At 44.3% G+C, this 20304-nt stretch overlaps 1 protein-coding gene across 5 annotated transcripts in view; it reads left to right on the top strand.

Annotated features, from left to right (window-relative positions):
• Window positions 1-20304, top strand: part of PIK3AP1 (phosphoinositide-3-kinase adaptor protein 1) — a 119211-nt gene that overhangs the window by 50581 nt on the left and 48326 nt on the right. For all 5 annotated transcript variants that reach the window (XM_029244738.1, XM_029244739.1, XM_029244737.1 and 2 more), the window contains 6 exons: window positions 5862-5998; window positions 8401-8545; window positions 10633-10775; window positions 10904-11036; window positions 13794-13990; window positions 16635-16824. In XM_029244738.1, the coding sequence (XP_029100571.1) occupies window positions 5862-5998; window positions 8401-8545; window positions 10633-10775; window positions 10904-11036; window positions 13794-13990; window positions 16635-16824 (945 nt within the window). The remainder of the gene's footprint in view (window positions 1-5861; window positions 5999-8400; window positions 8546-10632; window positions 10776-10903; window positions 11037-13793; window positions 13991-16634; window positions 16825-20304) is intronic.

The following is a 20304-nucleotide window of genomic DNA, read 5'->3' as shown; positions in this document are numbered from 1 at the left end:
CACACACACACACACACACACACACACACACACACACACACACACACGGGCACCACAGTCCTGTGGCTGGGCCCAGTTATAATGTGGTCATTCAGATAATCTGGAATGTCTTTTCATCCCATTTTAAAGGCATTGTCATCTAAATGAAAAGCCCAAGCACTGATTCTCATAAGACTACATCTGAGGACTTTTGGCAGATACCAGTTTTGAGAAAGATTGATTCACATCCTGCCTAGATCCCCAAAGTTTTGAAGCAGCCTCCAAAATTAAACACAATATAAAAAAGAGAAATAGGAAAGACCAAGACCTGGATGAAAATGTTAACAGTGGTTAAGAACCAAAATTGAAACTGAGCTACCTGGCAGCAAGGGCAGAAGGTGAAACACACCATGTTAGCTTGTTCTTATTGTCTAATGAGAGAAAGCAGCCAAGTTCTCTGGGGACACAAACTTCCTGCCACTGAACTCAAGGAGTGTTTGCCACAAGGGCCCTTTATAGTTGAGCTGGATACACAAAGAAAGTCTTCTTCTATAATTTCTCCAGAGTTTCTCCAGGCCTTATAAAAGCTGAGAGGATATTGTTAAATTTTAAAGCAGTAAGGATACTATTGGTGTCTTAATAAGACTTTAGCTGGCGAGGATCCTTGGGGTTTTCAGTATGCCTTCACTCAAACTTTGATTTATTTGAGTCGCAGGACAGTAAAGCTGGTGTTTATCTTCAAGGTGGGGAGGGGGCGAGAGGAATCTACACGTTTAAGTGGGAAACTTTGGAGCCATCTCACTCTTTCAGGTGGGTTTCAGTGGTACTTTTGTCTGGGTTGGTATATGCTTCAAAGGAAACTCTGCATCTGCTCAAGTGGTTGGACCCTGGCTCGGTCTGTAGTGCGCTGTGGAAGAGGCCGATGTGGCTGAAGAAACTTAAGTGATGGTGCTGGCAATCAGCGCCACCAGAATCTCCCTACAGAGTGAATGGCATCCTGCCTGACTTCTTGAAATGAATTAGCTGCCAGTAGCTAATTCATTTCAGGTGACTAAATGAATAGACTTACCGGAAGGGATTGTTTATAGGACCCATCTGAACGCTGGGGAAATCTGCCAAGTGCTGTACTATTAGGACCAATCTCATCATAAATGATACCAAGCTGATGAAGTGATTAGACAAAAGATTCAGCTGTTAACTTCTTTCTTCACCCACCCCCATCATCAAAGTGCTTTCTCATTGTGGAGAATATGAAAATACATGAACAGTTGGAAGGTAGGAAAGAAGGGAGAAAAGAGGGAGGGGGGGAAGGATCATGCAGTTTATCCATACATTTTCTTCTGACCTTTTAAAATGCATTTTCCTTTATATAATTGATATACTACATTATAAGATATATAATTTTATATTCTGCTTTTTTGCTTAACATGTCATAAGCTTTTACTTAAGACTCTTTGAAAATAATATTTTTAATATTCTTTTATCAGACAGGTTGTTTTTAGTTTCTCAGCAATGCAAAGAATTATTTAGCAGACATCTTGGTTCACTATCTTTGTCTACATTTTGAACAGTTATTTTCCTCCTTAAGAGAGATTTCTAGAAGTAGAATTATGTGGCCAGATATGAACATTTTAAAGACTTGCTCTTTCTCTGTATATGGTCACATGGCTTTCCAGAAAGGGTGTACCAGTTTATAGTTTCTTCAGCAACAAATGAGAGTATCTGTCCTACCTCACCTTCAAATATTTCCTAATTAGAAAAGGTGAAATATTAATATATTATTTTTATTTGCATTTCCATGATGATTAGAGATAATGAATGATTTTTAGTTTTTCTGAATGGGAAGGTAAGTTTTATTTCTTCCTTTGTGAATTATCTACTTATTGGGCTTTGGGTATTTTTAAAGAGATTTCTATCACCTCTTCATATATTAAGGAGATCAGCCCCTTGGCATATTTATATCAAATTTTTTAACCAATTTGTGGTTTGCCATTGAATTTTTCGGTAACAGTTTTATTGAGATATAATTCACATAACAAACAATTAACCCATTTAAAGTATACAATTCAATGATGCTTTTGTATATTCACAGACTTGTGCAACTATCACTACAGTCAATTCTAGAATATTTTCATCACCTCAAAAAGAAACCTCACACCCTTAGCTATCATCTCCCAACCTCCCCCATCTTCCCAAGAACCCCAGCCCTAGGCAATAACTAATCTACTTTCTGTTTCTATAGATGTGCCTATTCCGGACATATCGCATATTTGGAATCATATAATATGTGGTCTTTTGTGGCTGGTTTCTTTCACTCAGCATAATGTTTTCAACGTTCATCTATGTTGTAGCATATATTGGTATTTTATTCCTTTTTATGGTTGAATAATTTGTCAATCCATTCATCAAAGAATGGACAATGGGTTGTTTCCACCTGTGGCTATTATGACTAATGCTGCCCAAGCATTACAATTTAGTTTTTAGGTTTTTATAAATTTGTTTACTAAAATTTTAAATTCATGTCATCAACTCTATTGCTTTTTGGATTGTATTTCTTCAGTTGTTTTTAAAGTAAACAAATCTTTTCCCAAAACAATGATAAAATTTTCAACCATATTTTTATCTTTTTAATTTTTAAAATTTGTTTTCATTGTTCATTTCACTCTATAATCCATCTAAATTTTATTTTGGAGTGTATAAGAATTAGGAAGATTCTAAACAGTCTCTCTGTCCCTCCATGCCCACCCCAAATAGCTAAATTTTTTCAGTACCATCTGCTGTCGTCCTCACCAACCATTTTCTTTATTCTGTACTGATTTTTAGTGCTTTCCTTACCACATATTAAGTTTTTATGAGAATGAAACTTGATTTTGCAGTTGTCTATTGTATTTAATTGCTTGATTTAATTTTTTAATAAATTTAATATAAAATAAGGCTATCCTTTATTGTTTTTTAAACTTTAGTAGGAGACACAAAACCTATATAAATGGAATTTTCCTAGATAGGAAAATTAAATGTTGTAAAGAAAAACATCATGGCAACTACAATTTAAAATTCAATGCAGCAGTGGGTGTGTGACCTGTCCTTTACATTTTATTTGAAAAGTGAGAAAAATTTTCTGTGTGATTACTGTTTTTGTCAGATTTTCTACTTATTTTGAGACAATTTCGGTAACTTATATTTTTCTATAAAAGTTGTATTGAAATTAAAAAAAAAAAACTCTTAGCAATGAGTTTTCACATCAGTATGTTTCTAAAATTCTTCTCCATATCTGCTGTTATCATTTCTTATTTGGCTTATTTCTATTTCTCTGTTCTTTTCTTGATTATATTTACTAGAGCTTTGACTCTTTGGCCAGCCAACTAATTGGGTCAGTAATTTGGGAGAAATGAAGAGATTTTCTTTTTAAAAATTAATTAATTTATTTATGGCTCCATTTCGTTGCTGCACGCGGGCTCTCTCTAGTTGCAGCGAGTGGGGGGCTACTCTTCGTTGTGGTGCGCAGGCTTCTCATTGTGGTGGCTTCTCTTGTTGCAAGGCATGGGCTCTAGGTGCACAGGCTTCAGTAGTTGTGGCACACGGGCTCAGTAGTTGTGGCGCACGGGCTTAGCTGTTCTGTGGCCTGTGGGATCTTCCTGGACCAGGACTTGAACCTGTGTCCCCTGCATTGGTAGGCAGATTCTTAACCACTGTGCCATGAAGGAAGTCCCTGAAGAGATTTCTTTTTTTGAAGCAATAGACTGTACTGTGGGTCTATCCCAATGAGATTATACCTGTACAGTAAATTATAATAGGTTGGTACCCACCACGCTAGCCACGCAGGATAGTGTCTAAACAATTCTAGAACGATAAGTAGTTCCAGGGTGCTTCTCGCAGCTTTAAGAAACTGACTGAATGTTTTAAGTCAATGGGGTTATTTTCTCATCCAGGAAGAACCTCAGAAATGAAAAAATGGCATCAAATAATACAAAATTAAAGCTTGATGTGGTGTTATATAATTATTAAGAAGAAGAATATCAATTATCCCTAATTTTTTGGCTCTTCCTTTCACAGATTCCCGTGGTGGGTGGGAGTTGCTTGGATGGCGTGTACAGCTCTGTCCATGGAGATGGTCCCTGGCCATTTTAGTAGTAACCAGTCAAGGAGAAAAGGATGTGGGGAAGGGCAGATCCAATGGAGAAAATGGCAGCCTTCCGTTAACTTGGCTTGGACCGCAGAGAGGTGGGAAGACCACTGCACTTAGCCTTTGCAGGGGGATAATTAGCACTGAGTAAGTGAGGTAGGACTGAAAGGAAAGATAGAGGACATTGATGGTTCTGATGCCTAGTCATAAACAGTTCCTCCTTGAAACTCCAACGGTTCTTTGTCCCCTTTCTTAACACTAAGATCCGCCTGGATTCCTTCTGTGTGAACAAGGCTGGAGACCAAGCTGCACTCAGCCCGGCCTTCTGGAGTAGTGCATCTTGGGAGAAATCACAGGGGACAAGCAGCAGGAGTATGTGCCTCACTGCCCATCACACTTTGGGGCATTGTGTAGACATCTGTCAGCACACATGTCAGGCTCTAGGACAAGACCCTTGTCCAAGGCTGTAGGGCTTTTAAATTGTTTATCTGGGAAGCCTCAGCCCCTCCCCCAGCCTGAGAAGGTCCCCGGAGGCCCTTGCCTCACAGTTATAGCCGACACGGTGGTGCTTGGTTCCCCATCCCTGCTCTGCCACCTCAGCCTTCATGGTTGTGGGAGCACAGCCCTCCCCTGGCATGACCTGGGATCTAGAGTGCAAGCTTGTGTTACAGCTTTCTGTGGGGACATATCAGTGGCCTGGTCTGCCACCCCAGCTTTCTCCCAGGAAGGATTGCACTCCTTCCATGAGGCCAGCCTGCAGGAATCAGCCAAGTTAACCCCTACCTCTCACCAGCCCTTTTAGATTGCAGGCTCTCTGAAGGTAGGATGGATGTCTGGTTCACCTTCATGTCCTCGCAGTACCTAGTATGTTTGTCTGGCTCTGTCAGTGGTTTAGGAATGGAGAAGAGCAAGCCCAACGAAGGGACTAGATGAACCTTCCCTCTCCTTGTATCCATTCTTAACCATTTTGTTCCTCTTTGAGGAACACACACACACACATGCACACACACACAGAATCTTGCACACAGGTACCCTATCAATCAATGAGTCCTGGTTCAGAGCCCCTGCCCTAGAACGCTGGTAGGTTCCACTTACCCCTGTCTCAGCATTATCTCATTGTGTGCCACACCCTATCTGCACACCCCTGCTCACCTTCACTGAATCTGTGCACGCTCTAATCTTTCCACAGCAGAGGTGTTGGCTATGGTACTGATTTAGAACCCGGTTATACTCTAAGATTTGTTGAAAGTGATTGCTTTTTACCCTTGCTCCAGAGAGAGTACGTTAGCTAGCCATGACCCTGAGGAATAATCGCTTCCTGGAAAGCGCAGGTTTTACTTAATGTTCAAAAGATGATCTTTAAGTGGACAGTCCATTCTTGAGCCCCCCTGAGGAGATGGGGCCTCTTTCCTCACAATCACTGAAGCCAGCCCTGCAAGACGTCCCGAGGTAAAGCTTCCAGAAGTCTGTTGTTTGCGACCAGACCTGTCAGCCTCAGACAGCAGCCCTCCTCAAATGTTTTGGCTTTTCTCCACACCATCGTCCTCTTGTTTTCACCCTACCCTCATGGCCTCCATGGTGGTTGACTTTTCCCCATGAGGTCCTCTTTCATGATTTCCTGAGTCACTACCTTCAGCCTGTATTTGTTTGACGGCCGGAGCCATTTCCTATTTGGTAACGTCTGGGGTTTTAATGGGGGTGGAACATGCCCGGCACTGCTTCCTTCTCTTTCCATTCAGCCGTGTTCTCTGTGCCACAGATTCTGGCTGCGACTCAGTCACTGACACTGAGACCGAGGACGAGAAGGTCCTTCCCTACTCGAAGCAGCAGAGCCTGCCATCGAAGACTTCACCTGGGAACCTGATGGTGGTGCAGCCAGACCGCATCCGCTGTGGGGTAGGCACTGCTGGGGCTGGTGGATGGATGTTGGAGCATGGGCTTTGGGGCTTTTCAGTGGAAGTTTGTTGTAGTAAAGGGAGCGGGGTTCTTCTGTTGCACCTTACTATAATCCCAGCCTTCCTGTGGGGTTTCCCTGTGCACTAACTACCCTGGGACCCCCAGTGCCTGGGCCCTGGGCACACCTCACTCCTTTAAGTCAAAGGGAGACGAGCCCAGGAATGTATATGTCATCAATCTAAGACATTAAGTTCATGATCAAAAACTTAGAACGTGTTGAAGACCAGCAGACATGAATACAAAACACTTATATGCCAACCCTGAAGTTAGAGGCCTGGGTCTGTTCCTTCCAGCCTAGCGCTGGGCATTTTGAGAGCTTGCTTCTCCATCAACTGGCCCCCTTTACGGCCCAAATGAATGCCTTGAAGCTCAGTGGCTGAAACTTGCTGCCCAGCATTGCTTGCAAAAGGGAGAAAATTAATGCCTGAGCATGTGACTAACGTTTTCAGGGGTAGGACCTATGTTAAGAGGTGACCTGAATGTGATGGCCAACTGATGGGCCACTGTCATTTGAATCCTACCATAGTATTGATAGTTTTTCATTATCTTTCTTTTCCTGATGAGAAATGTGTCACATTGGTTCAGAGCACTGAAACACTTTTTTGTGGGTAGCAGCCCTGTGCTAAGTTTGCCACTGTGGGCTCCTGTAGGCAAGAGGGCATGATGGCCATAGCTTCCCTGCACTTGTGAGTGGTTTTCTGCGTGGCCTGAGGCCACGAGGCATTGGGCAAGGACTACCTCCATGAGGGCTGCAAACTGCTGCTTCGGGCTGGATTGAACTCATAGACATGTTTGGTTCCAGCTGCACAGTGTTTTAAAGAGTTAGGCATGAAAACCTGTTTCCAGCCTCCTTTGAATCAGAATCTGGTAATACCAGGCCTGAGATGAGCAGCTGGGCCAAGTGACCCTTTAGATGGGGCTGTGCATCCCCAGGTCGCTGGTTCTCATCGCTCCCCTTTCTTTGTACCCACTTCACTCCTTTTCCTTACCGTCCAGGCCTTTGTAGTGGGCATTTCAGTTTCCATTGCCCTCGTACTCCTTCCTGCCTGCCCCACGCCCCTTTCATCCTGAGACCACGCTGGTGGGTGCCTGTGGGGAGAGGATTTAGAACTAAAGGATGATGCCCCGCCCATGCTCCCTGGTTTTCCAGGCTTTGGCTCCTTCTCCTGTGCTGGTTGCCACTGACCCAGGATTCTCACTGTTGCCTGCTCCAGGTCCCTGGTTCCTGGGGCAGCTGGGCTGGGGTTGGGTCATGACTGTCAATAGGAGAGACACACTCGTCTTCTCTGGCTCCCCATGCTCCCTGGGAGAAGGGGCAGGTGGGAGAGGGCTAGACCTGCAGTGGGAGTCAGGTCAACCACATTCACCCTAAGCAGTCTCCATGAGCCAGGACCACATCCCCCTCCCACCTGTTCTGGAATCGTGGCCCTTGTCACGAAGGCCTACTATAAGGGCTGGAGAGCAGAATCTTACAATGAACATTTGGGGATTAGCTGTGGCCAGAAATTTCTCCTTTTCCCCTGCTTTTTGGAGGGCCTGTTCTTTCCAGTTCAGTGTCTTAAGAGCTTAACCGCGTAACCAGCCCAGTAAAACAGATAATTCCATTTAGCAGGTTTGGCCGGAGGTCTCAAAGCAATGTAAAATAGCCACTTAGGTTGCTCAGTGCCTTGGGAAAATTAATCCTCCAGTAAGTTATTTTTGTCCATCTAAGAACAGCATAAATTGCAGAACCCAAGAGGGCTTCTCTAAATCAGTACCTCTCACTCTGTAAGGTGCATGAGTCACCCAGGGGTCTTGGTAAAATGCAGACTCTGGTGTGGTCGGTCCAGGCAGGCTTGAGATTCTGCATTTCTAACAAGCTTTCAGGGATGCCAATGCTGCTGGTCCCTTGGCCTCGCTTTGAGTAGCAAGGCTGGTCTAGAATAGTGCTTCTGAAACTATCTGTGGTGAAGAACTTTAAAAAATTTTTGTTGTTTTAAATTTCCAATTCTGCCATGGACCAATACTTTTATAATATACAACAAAAAAGAAATGCTATAAAAATTAAATAAAAAGACATATGAAATACAAGCCCCAGGTTTTAAAATTATTATTAGGTTTGACAGACATAAAATTACTCTATCAAATTGCTATTAAGGTTTATAAATGTTCACTCTTGGTTTTTGTGACTTGTCTTGTTGGGACCCGTGGCAAGCAGTCACTGCCCGCCACTGGACTGCAGACCCCACCCTGCTCTGGAACAGCCTCACTAGGTAGAGCTGGGGCTGCAGAAGCTGGGGAGGCCCTCTGGCTCAGCACCCTAACAGGAGGGAGAAGGGACAATGACCGGTTTCCCGTTCCAGGCAGAAACCACTGTCTACGTCATTGTGAAATGTAAGCTGGATGAGAGGGTGACAACAGAAGCCGAATTTTCTCCTGAAGATTCTCCCTCGATAAGGGTGGAAGCCAAGCTGGAGAATGAGTACACCGTCTCCATGAAAGCTCCCAGTAAGTTGCCCCATTTACCTCCAGAAATTAGGCATCATGTGAAGAGGCCCCCTCTTACCTTCTTTTACTTGCCGACAACTGTCTTCATCAGCCACTGAGAAAAGTGACAGACAAGATGTGGATTTGGTTGCCACGTTCTATTTAAAGGAAAAGGAAGTTATAGAAACATATACGTGTGATTGGGGCGGGGGGAGATGGATATACTAAAATGTTTATAAAGTTCATATATTAGCATTTTTTGAAATTAGAGAAAAATAGGAAAAGTAGGGAAAAAAGTCATCTGACACCCTACCACTCAGTCTTTTTTGCCTTTTTTCATAATTTTTATAAACACAGTTGTTCCAATAGTATCTATTACCTTATATTCCGTTTTTCTTTATGTAATCTTAATTTATTCTCTCTTCATCCCTTTACCCCTGTACTATTATAGGGAGTTTGTAACTTTCCATTTTATAACATATTTTTTCTATTACAAAAGTAATGTGTGCTCAATACAGCAAACTTGGAGAATACAGTAACCATAAAAGAAAGTAGATAGAAAATTACCCATATGCCCACCTGCCAAGGAAATCACTGGTTTCTGTATTTTCCCACATCTGTGTACATAGCTTTATGTCTTGTAACCAACTTCCGTTACCTGGAAATACACTATGAATATTTTCCCATGTTAATAAATACTCTTTTACAAAATGATGCTTAATGGTTGCAAGGTAATCCATTGTATAGATGTACCATAATTTATAAAACCAGTCCCTTGTGTTGGATCTATATCTTAAAACCATAATGTTTAAAGCTATATAATACTCAGTTGAATAGAAATATCATTTTAATTTTTCATTTCCTCATTGTTGCATATTTATGTAATTTCTGATTTCTTACTGCTTATTTTTTTTTTTTAATTTTTTTTAACATCTTTATTGGAGTATAATTGCTTTACAATGGTGTGTGAGTTTCTGCTGTATAGCAAAGTGAATCAGCTATATGTATACATATATCCCCATATCCCCTCCCTCTTACGTCTCCCTCCCACCCTCCCTATCCCACTCCTCTAGGTGGTCACAAAGCACCGAGCTGATCTCCCTGTGCCATGTGACTACTTCCCACTAGCTATCTCTTTTACATTTGCTAGTGTATATATGTCAGTGCCGCTCTCTCTCTTCGTCGCAGCTTACCCTTCCCCTGCCCCGTGTCCTCAAGTCCATTCTCTATGTCTGGTTTTATTGTCTTATCGTTTTAAATGATGATATATTGAGCATCTTTATGCAGGCAGGGTTTTTTTCTTTTGTGTTTAGGATTATATCCTTGAGATGGAATCCCTGAAACAATGGGCGTTTTTAAGGGTCCTGGAAGATAGTGCTTAATTGCTTTATGAAATATTACTATTCTCGTTTATTTGCTGTATTGTCACCAATGCTAGGCATTATCACTTTGAATATTTTTGCTAATTTGATATGTTTCTAAAAAGTAGTCCATTGTTTTAATTTGCGTTCCTTTGATTTCTAGCGAGGTTAAATATTTTTCCATGTTCTCTACTTGTCGCATTTCCTCTTTTGTGAATCGAATCTTTATGGTTGGTGTATTTTTAATTTTTTCTTTCCCCCTCAATACCCCTTCCTGTGGTGTAGAAGAGAGAGAGCACCCAAGGAGAGCACATAGTAATGACGGCAGCAGAGCAAGTGAATCAATTCTACTGGCCCAATGGGGCGGAAGCTCGGCGGAGTCCCACCGCCAGGTCCCACCTCTGGCGACCACTGCCCTTTGTATAAAGTGCTTTAAATTCAACTATTCTTCCTGTCTGTTGTGACACTGGGCCTACAGTAATGAGCAAAACAGATGAAAATCTTCCGAAAGTTAAATTGCAGACCCAGTGAGGATAATTCCTCTGACTCAGAGCCCTCCCGTGTGTTAGTGTGCCCACCGCTACTTCTACTGTTTCCCTCACTTCCCAATCCTGCAGCTCACCTCCAAGATCTTTCTTCCAGTCCCCAATTAATTTCTTCACCATTTAAGTAATCCATGAACGCTTTTCCCTGTACTCTTGTACTACAAAAAAAGAGCAGTTTTATGGTATCTTTTCTTCTGTTCAGAACTTTCATCTGGGAATGTTTCTCTGAAGATATATTCTGGGGATTTAGTGGTGTGCGAAACCATCATCAGCTATTATACTGACATGGAGGAAATTGGGAATTTATTGTCCAATGCTGCAAATCCTGTGGAGTTCATGTGTCAGGTAAGGATGGTGAAAGGACACTGGAGTTTTCTAGACCTGTAGTTTCTGGTCATGGTTCACCAGTCTCAAATCTGCTGGATGGGAGATAGCTGAATTTAAAATCTGACCATCTTCACTTTTGTATTTAGGCCTTTAAAATTGTGCCCTACAACACAGAGACCCTTGATAAACTGCTAACAGAGTCCCTAAAGAACAACATCCCTGCAAGTGGGCTGCACCTCTTTGGAATCAACCAGCTGGAAGAAGAAGATATGATGACAAGTAAGTCAACAGTCCAACCTCAGGAAACCAGCAGTGGGTTGATTCCAGTTCGTCGGTTTCAGCGTGCAGTCAGCCCGTGCTCATGTTTTCTGCTGGGTCCTGCTCTACAGCTCATCCTCTGAGAAGCAGTCATTCTTCTCTGGCTAGCCCAGGATTCTTCCAAATTGAAAATCTGAATATGTCATCCCCTTACTAAAAAACCCTTTGTGTTTCCCACTTGTTTTCTAGATAAAGTCCAAACTCCTCAACCTTTATACAAGGCCTTCCCAAGGGGCTCCTGCTGCATTTCTGCTCTCACCTCTCTCTACTCTCTCCCTTGGCTTCTGTGCTCTGCTCTGTGGAAGGTATGAACTTCTTTTACCTAATGAAAATTCCGCCCTGCTTCTTGCCACCTCGACCCATGGGAACGCAGTTTCTTCCTCCCCTCATCCTGCAGCTCTTCCTCAGGTAGGTTCCTTCTACGTGCTACAGCTCCCCTAGCATGCTGGGTTCTTGTACTCTTCAGCTGTGTCCGTCTTTTTTGCTAGTCTGCCAGCTGAATGATGACAGGGACAGTGCCTGGTGGCTCACTGTAGGCTCAAAACAAATATTTGTTTGATGAGGGAGGAGCAGTCTCATGGGCATATGTGACATGCCAGGAGCTGGGAGAAACACTTGCATGGGGATGATGCCTGGCACGCCTGGTATGGTTCTTTTGTAGACACCACTCTTCCTTCACATCTCAGCTGCACTACACAAATGGGACCCAAGCCCCTGGTTACCCAGTGCCTGCGTTCCATCTTTCCACAGCCTCCGAGAACCATAAGGATGAGGTTATATTACCTTCATGTCCTTCTCCTGGGCACATTCTCTTGTTGCCTCTCTCCATTTTCCTACTGTGGAATGTTCTCACATCACTTCCAACAGGTGTTAATATTCTCTATTCTTGAACTTGAGGTTCAGGAGGGAGTATTTTTTTTTTTTTCGGTATGCGGGCCTCTCACTGTTGTGGCCTCTCCCGTTGGGGAGCACAGGCTCCGGACGTGCAGGCTCAGTGGCCATGGCTCACGGGCCCAGCCGCTCTGCGGCATGTGGGATCCTCCCGGACCGGGGCACGAACCCGTGTCCCCTGCATCAACAGGTGGACTCTCAACCACTGCGCCACCAGGGAAGCCCAAGAGGGAGTATTTCATAGTTTGACAATTATGGGGGATCCTGGGGACATTTTCAGACCTTCATTCCAAGGATCATATCCTGGTGAATAGGAAGCTGGGTTTGTCTTATTAAAAAAAATACATATGGGGGCTTCCCTGGTGGCGCAGTGGTTGAGAGTCTGCCTGCCAATGCAGGGGACACGCGTTCGAGCCCTGGTCTGGGAAGATCCCACATGCCGCGGAGCAACTAGGCCCGTGAGCCACAACTACTGAGCCTGCGCGTCTGGAGCCTGTGCTCCGCAACGGGAGAGGCTGTGACAGTGAAAGGCCCGCGTACCGCGATGAAGAGTGGCCCCTGCTCGCCGCAACTAGAGAAAGCCCTCGCACAGAAACGAAGACCCAACACAACAATAAATACATAAATAAATAAATAAATAAAAAGCAGTTTCTTTAAAAAAACAAACAAAAAAAATGTATGTGTGTGTGTGTATATATATATATATGCACATAAAGAATATATGTATATATACATCTATCACTCTTGGGTTTAGAAATCAACTTTTATGAAAATTTTTTAAAAAGGTTTGTCCCCCAACTCCACAACACAAACACGTCTATTTCCTTGGTTGAGTTTAACTTGCTGTATCCAGATATTAGTAGGTGGATGGTATCATGGGGATCCAATGACTCTCAGAAGTACTTTGTTTCCCACAAATCAGAGGGTTAATGGGCATCCTGGGGCTCCCACGCATTAATACCACCATTCAAAACCTGTCCTAAGCAAAGAGCTCATTGAAAACCATCTTGTTAAGCCTTCCAGGTCCCTTTGAGATAGTCTGGAAATATTTTCTAGTTCAAAACTAAGGGCCACAGAAAGGCTAAGGAACAGCCCCAGGATTACTTGGCATACTTTATGAAATTGGGTGTAAGAGCTAAGAAGATGGATTTTTTTTTTTTTTTTGGCTGCGCCACATGGCTTGCGGGATCTTAGTTCCCCGACCAGGGATCAAACCCGTGCCCATGGCAGTGAAAATGCTGAGTTCTAACCACTGGACCGCCAGGGAAGTCCCAGGATTTCTTTCTTTTAATCAGCATAAAGCAATTGTTTTAAAGTGCTCTGAAATTTTAAGAGAAGGTCAAAACATGATCCCTGTTGTACTTTGTGTCTACTGCTTAAGCCCTTAGAACATCAGTACATTTTGAACTAGTTTATTTCTCAGGATTCTCCAATCTTTTTAAAGAAAGAGGGTAGGATATTAATGATTAGATTTGCTAATTAATTAACATATCATTTCTTCTGTCATCTTCAGTGGTACCACAGAGGAAGCTGTTAGATGTTAGGTCAATCAACCAAGAAGTAATGATTGAGCACCTGCTGGATGCCATACTAGGCTTCTAGCTTCATCTCCATGAGCAAGGTGCCCCGTGCCTTCCTTTTTTTTTTTTTAATCTTTTGGCCATGCCATGCAGCAAGTGGGATCTTAGTTCCCTGACCAGGGATCGAACCCGCGACCCCTGCAGTGGAAGTGCAGAGTCTTAACCACTGGACCCCCAGGGAAGTCCCCACACCACCCCATGCCCTCCTTTTTATCTGACCATTAAGTTTTCCTTGACAATTTTTCAGATCAGAGGGATGAAGAGCTGCCCACTTTGTTGCACTTCGCTGCCAAGTATGGACTGAAGAACCTCACTGCCCTGTTGCTCACCTGCCCAGGAGCCCTACAGGCCTATAGTGTGGCCAACAAGCACGGCCACTACCCCAACACCATTGCCGAGAAGCACGGCTTCCGGGACCTGCGGCAGTTCATCGACGAGTATGTGGTAAGGTCGAGGCAGGAGAGGCTCTAGGATTGGAAATGCACCATGTGGTCCCAGGGCTGCCTTTTCATTAAAGACCTGGGTGGATTTCATCTCTAGCATGTTCTCACGTGCCTCTTCTGGCAGGGCCAGTATGCATGGGCTTAAGAGATGAGTTCTGGAGTCACATGGATCTGGATCCAAATTCCTCACCAATACTTGTCAGCCATGTGCCTTTGGGCAAATCATGTATCTGTCCTCTGTCTCTCTCAGTTTCGTGATATGCGGGAGAAGGTTTATAATAATTCTACCCTTAGGGTTGTTTTGAGAATAAGAAATAATATGTGTAAAGCACTGAGACCCACCCTCGAAGAATTTACGGAGCATTGATAGAGTGAATCTGCTGAAGGTAGATGCTGATCCGTCTTTCTCAGTCACCTCCCCACCCACCTCCAAGGTACTTGGCAGGATGCTCCCAGCTCCCTCGCCCACCGTCAGGCCCAGGTGAACTGTTAGGCTTGGTTCCTTCCTTAGCAGAGACCACAGTAAAGCTCTGCACCTGAGGCTTCAGGGAGGCCAACCGTGAGGCCCCACCTTCTGCTGACAACCTCTCTCTCTTTCTGAGCCTCTGCCCGTCTTAAGGTTTATCGGCTTCCCTGGTTTTGGACCCACAGATCCTCCTTGATCACTGACTTCTGGGTCTTTCTTTAAGTGTAATCTCGTCCCATGCCTAGGCCTTGTTCCATGCCCCAATATTGCTTCCGTTGTTTTGGAGGCAGCTGCCCTTCCTGTCTCGACCCTTTTCTGGTTTTCCTCCATTTTCACAATTCACAGCAGTGACGCGGGAATAACTCATCCTCTCATATGGGGCTGTGACCTCAAAAGGAACAATTAACACTACCTCCAGACAGGAGTGAGCCTGACACCTCCCCAGAAACTTAGCTTTCTGCTCTGTGCTTGACAATCTACAAGGCAGCAACTCACTGAGACATACAGAGGAGGCCTCCCAAAATTTGGGGGGTGGTTAAATGTATTGAATAAACAGAATAGCATGAGTGCCTGTCTGGGGCATCATTGACATAAATGAGGCTAAACGGTACTTACGGTCCAGGAGTGTGTACTTCACTTCGGAGTAACAAATGTATAAAATGCAGTGTTTCATTTCCCTGCCAATAGTTTTTATTAAGAACATACTGTATTCATATTCATCACTACTATCTATTGAATTTAGTTGATTGGCAAATGCATTTTCTCCTTTAATCCTCATCACAGTCCTTTGAGGTTGACAGTATTGTTCTCTCTCTTCAACAAAGGAGGAAAAGGGCCTAGAAAGTCCGAGTCATTGTGCCAAGGGTCCCACGCTAGTCAGGGTGGAGGTAGGATTTGAACCTAGCTGATGGTAAAGCTGGGGAGCATTCTCCTACTTTCTGTCACAGGGGCGTGGAAAGATGCACTTCCAGTTTGCACTGAACTTAATCTGGTTCACATTTGTCATATCATCTTTGCTTTCTAAGTACAATCACTTCAACCGATGCATCTCCAGCATTGCCCCCAAAAGATTGCTCCTCCGTGTTGTTCATCACCTCTAAGAACCGTCCCATTTCCTCTTTCCACCATATCAGAACCAAATGCCAGACCTTGAGTCTCCAGCACTCCACTCCTTGGGGCTCATCAGGAAACCAACACAGAGTGTCAGATAGCAGATTAGCTCTCTCGGGGTGGTGATGATGAAAATGAGGATTTTTGTGGATTGATGCTGAAATGATTGTGAAACACCAAAGTTTCTTACGAGGAAAAGTTGTGCAGGGGTTTCAGAGAAGCCACCTCTCTGGCTTCACAACCACCTGGAGGCAGAATGACAAAGGGGGCCTCTCTGACTTCAGGGCATTTCACCCAAGACCGTCTCTCCTCTTGGGCACAGGCTGTAAAACGGAGGCGGGCGCTTTGGAGCGGTGTGCTGTCAGGCACTTTGGAGCAGCCTAACGGAAGGAACAGGTGGAAGGAGCAGGAAGGAGCTAGTGGACCAAGTCCCCAGGGGACTTCTGACTACACACAAGCGCAAGAGCACCTTGGCTGCAGCGCTGTTTAGCCCGTTTGAATTCCCATTTGACTAATCAGCGAGGGTTATGCCTTTGTGCGCCGTTTGTTGCCATTTGAGGAACCACTAGGGTATAGTAGAAAGGTCAGAAGCCAGGATTGCAGACCCATGAATAAGGCACTAGATTTTTCTGAGCTTTGGTTTTCACATCTTTTGACCAGGGAATAGGAGACACTCTCAAACAGTGGTGGAAAGGATGCCATGAGATAATGTATAGGCACATCCATAGCACTGTCCCTGACACGTAATAGGTACCCACGAGAAAGTTTTAAATTTGTATCCTCTGGGCACTGGACATTTAACGGGTGTCTCCTCTGAGTGCATAACTCTGTTCTTAGTGTTGGACGAAGATACAAAGATTAAAACAAAGAACATAAAACAAAGAAAAAGACTTGGAGCCTGGCCTCAAGGGGCTTTCAGTGTGGTGGGAAATACAGAAATGCGCACATAGTTGCAACCCTGATGCGTGTGAGGCTTTACTTTGCTGTTACAAGCCCACTCGAGGGCCTGACTCTACCCAGAGAGCCCGGCTGTGTCAGTGCGCCTGTGGGATCCCACCTTCTCTTTCAGGAAACTGTGGACATGCTGAAGAGTCACATTAAAGAGGAACTGATGCAAGGGGAGGAGGCTGACTCTGTGTATGAGTCCATGGCCCACCTTTCCACAGACCTGCTCATGAAGTGCTCCCTCAACCCCGGCTGTGACGAGGAGCTGTATGAGTCCATGGCGACCTTTGTCCCAGCTGCCACCGAGGACCTCTGTAAGTAGCACAGCGCAGTTCCGCTTCCATCTTTCTGCTGAGAAACGCGTTTCTTCCTTCTGCTGTGTGTGGGGAAATTCCCTTGCTTACCCCTTGCCCCACTCCGGAGTGATGAAGATCCCATTTTACACAAAGTTAGACAGGTCATCATGTGCTGTGACAAGCAGAATCGTTCTCCAGACTTCCTCTGCTATGACTCTGCTGTGTGACTGGAAAGTTTAAGCAAGGGCCTGGAAGTCAGAGTCGATGAAGGCGTTGCCTTGTGATCCACAAGTGAAACCAGTGGCTTTTGACTTTGTCAGTTCCAATGGGCCCTTTTTATAGTAAACATTTTGTAATGCCCCCGCTACTACCCTGACATGAGATACATATAATATAACCTACCTACATATGAAATTTTTAGAAATCAAATATAAGTCCCAATTGAAATATAGAAGAGAACTCATAGGAGAGGAAATGCTCAGATGTGCCTCCATGCAAGGACATAGTGCATTAGTCAGTTGCAGTCACCTACACTCAGAGTCACTGCCAATGTCACAGCCTCAAGTGCTGACCGACATGTTTATTGTATCAGTGACTTGGATACCGCCAGCAGCGCTGGCATCAATGCCTGGATTTTCCTAAATGGTGAATGATTCCTCACATTCTCTTCTCCATTTTCATAGTAATTGAATTCCTGGAAAATTTGGTGTATATCAAAACCATGCAAAAATACAAGTTGTATTTTATAAATGAAGCAATTTAGCTTCTAGGCTCAGAAAATTATAAGCAGGGTTTTTTTGATAACCTGATTTTACTGGATTAATATATAATAAACTTATTTCCAAAATATCATATCTCCAAGATATGATTTTTTTTTGTAAATTGCTTAACAAATTTTGCCCATTTTTGTTTATCTTAATTCTTTTTAATAGCAAAAATAATACATTCTTCCAAAAATTGGAAACAAAAAAGAAATGTATAACCGAGTTATTAAAAGTTCATGACTCCACTCAACCAACTGATATAGCACTTGTAATAGTTTGGTGGGGATTTTTGCCCATATTTTTCCTTATACCTGCTGATATTAAATTTTAAAAAATTCACATATACATATAAACAGATATGTACAAATATACACATATGTATAAATATGTATCATAAGCAGTTATTTTTTTAACCCATATGTGTATCTAGTGAAATATTTAAAAGTCATGAGGGACACAAAACAAGGCTGTCCCTCACCCTGAAGGTTGTCTAGCATCTTTCTCCCTTCTGCTAAATGCCAGTAGTGTCCCTGCGTCATGGTGACAACCCAAAATACCCTCATAGATTTTCCAAACACCCTCAAGAGGGCAGTGCCACTCCCCTTGAGAACCACTGGTCTAAATACACATTGGCTTTCGATGCTCATATCAGGGTTGAAGCAGGAGGACCACACAACCGGCCCTCTAAGGGCCTTCTTTATATGTTACCACCATTTGCTACGAGATGCTAAGAGCTCTGAAACACTGCCTACAACTTCTCCCTCCTTCCCTCTGGTCTAATTAATAGATTCAAAAAAGACAAGACAAATACCTATCAATGCATCCATCAGCTTTATTGATGGAGGAATTTCTGGAATGGGCTTGATTGAGTATTGCCAATTTTCAGCCTGAGGAGAAGACTGCGGGGACCTGGGCCCACAAGGAGTTGGGCCTGATTTTCCCATCCATGAACGGAAAAGCAGGCATTAAGAGGGTGCTTTGGAGCAGGAAATGTGGGTGGGTCAGGGGGCCAGAGGTGAACCCTGACACCAGCAGAGCCTTTGACACTGCAACCCTAACACCTGGAAGATGTGGTCCAGTGGTTGTTAGGTGCTTGCTAGTCAGACTGGCTGTGCCTCTGGGGGAGGAGAAGAAAGAGGGAAAGAAAGGTAGAAGCTCTCTCTCAGCATCTAACTGGAAGGACTTGAAGTACTTGTGGAAGCTCTTCCCGAATGAGCCGTAACCCAGCAGGAGGGTGAGGAGAGAAGCCGTCATCCTCACCATCCACATCCTCTACCTCACTGAATCCTCAAAGCAACCATACAGGGGCGCTTTTATTAACTTGCGCTTTACAAATGAGGAAACTGAGGCACAGAGGGGTTAAGCAACTCCGCCAAAGTCTCACAGCTAATAAGTGATAGAGTCCAGGTTTGAACCCAGGTCTCTCTGTCTTTAGGACCATATTCCTTATTCTGTGCCAGAAGTTTCCATCTAACACCACAAATTTTAGTCGTGGTTTCTTTTAGAAAAACCATCTAGCAGCTCCAGCCATGCCTCCTGTTTTCGCGGCCCAGATGTTAGCTCACAAAACAGCCTCTGGCGCCCCCTACCCTTGCACATCCATCCATCTCTCCATGTACCCAACAAGCATTCTGGAGCATCTGTGTTTCTGCCACTTGCCGCTCCCACTCCTGGTTTTCGGTGAGACAACGGGGTGGAGGGAAGACACAGTCCTTTTCAGTCTGGAACAGAGACTCATTCACAAAAGAACATTTGGAGAAAAACTAGTACCCCTCTGGGAAGCCAGAGACCATGCATCATCATTTCTGCCCTGTGTCCCTACGGTGGGGCAGTTGAACAATTGAAGGATCCCGCACTTTACTGGCAGTTGGTTTAGTGTTGGCAGAGAGCCTTAACACCTCTTATCCCTCTAGATGCTCCAACACAGGAAATCCCCCCACTACAGCAGTGCAAAGCTGTACGGAATGCTAACAGCAGCCGTCCCATTACTCCTGTCTGCTGGGCCTCTCACAGCGTGAGCGCTGAGCCTCTTCAGCACTTACCAAGGTGGTGGAGTGCTATGGAGCTTGCCTGGTTTGCGGCCAGTTGGCATCTTGTAAAGTTCCAGGGGGTGGGGGGGTGGGGAATTCTGGTTGCCGTGGAGCTAGAAGGAGGCCACCAACAGGCAGGCTGTAGAATTCTGCTGTTTGGGGAATGGGCAGAGGAAACCCACTGCAGTTTTCACTTGCCAGATCATATAAACTCTGAATTTTCTGAATCTAGATACGGTTTGTGTTTCTGTCTCTGTGGTTTAATCTTGAGAATGACCACTTACCTACTGGCCCAGAAGCAGCAGCAACTTGTACCTGGGGAGGAACCATTCATCTTACTACCAGTGACTCTCTAGGGGAGAAGGCAGTTTAGGTCATAAATAAGTAGGACAGACTGATAAATCTAAGATGCATATTTGTAACACCAGCCAGCACAGTAATCTTCTGGCCCTTTCAAGTCAACACACTGCTTTCATCTCTGTGATCTCATCTGAGCGTCCTGGGGCTTGGTGGATAAAGTTATCTTCATTTTATAGAGGAGACCGCTAAGGCTTCAAGATTTAGTAACTTACTTAAGTCTAATCGAGGGAGAACTAGGTCAGGAATCTGGGTCTGCATATTCCCAGGGGTCAAGTCTGTCAGCTGCCCACTGAGCTAGAGGACCCTCCTGACCTGCCCTTCTTCTAGGGTCAGAACTTGCCAGC

This window comes from Monodon monoceros, unplaced genomic scaffold, assembly GCF_005190385.1.
Source record: "Monodon monoceros isolate NGI ecotype Baffin Bay Population unplaced genomic scaffold, NGI_Narwhal_1 Super_Scaffold_4, whole genome shotgun sequence".
Classification (NCBI taxonomy): domain Eukaryota; kingdom Metazoa; phylum Chordata; class Mammalia; order Artiodactyla; family Monodontidae; genus Monodon; species Monodon monoceros.
The sequence above is the reverse complement of the archived record's forward strand: the minus strand, read 5'-3'. Positions and strand labels throughout refer to the sequence as shown.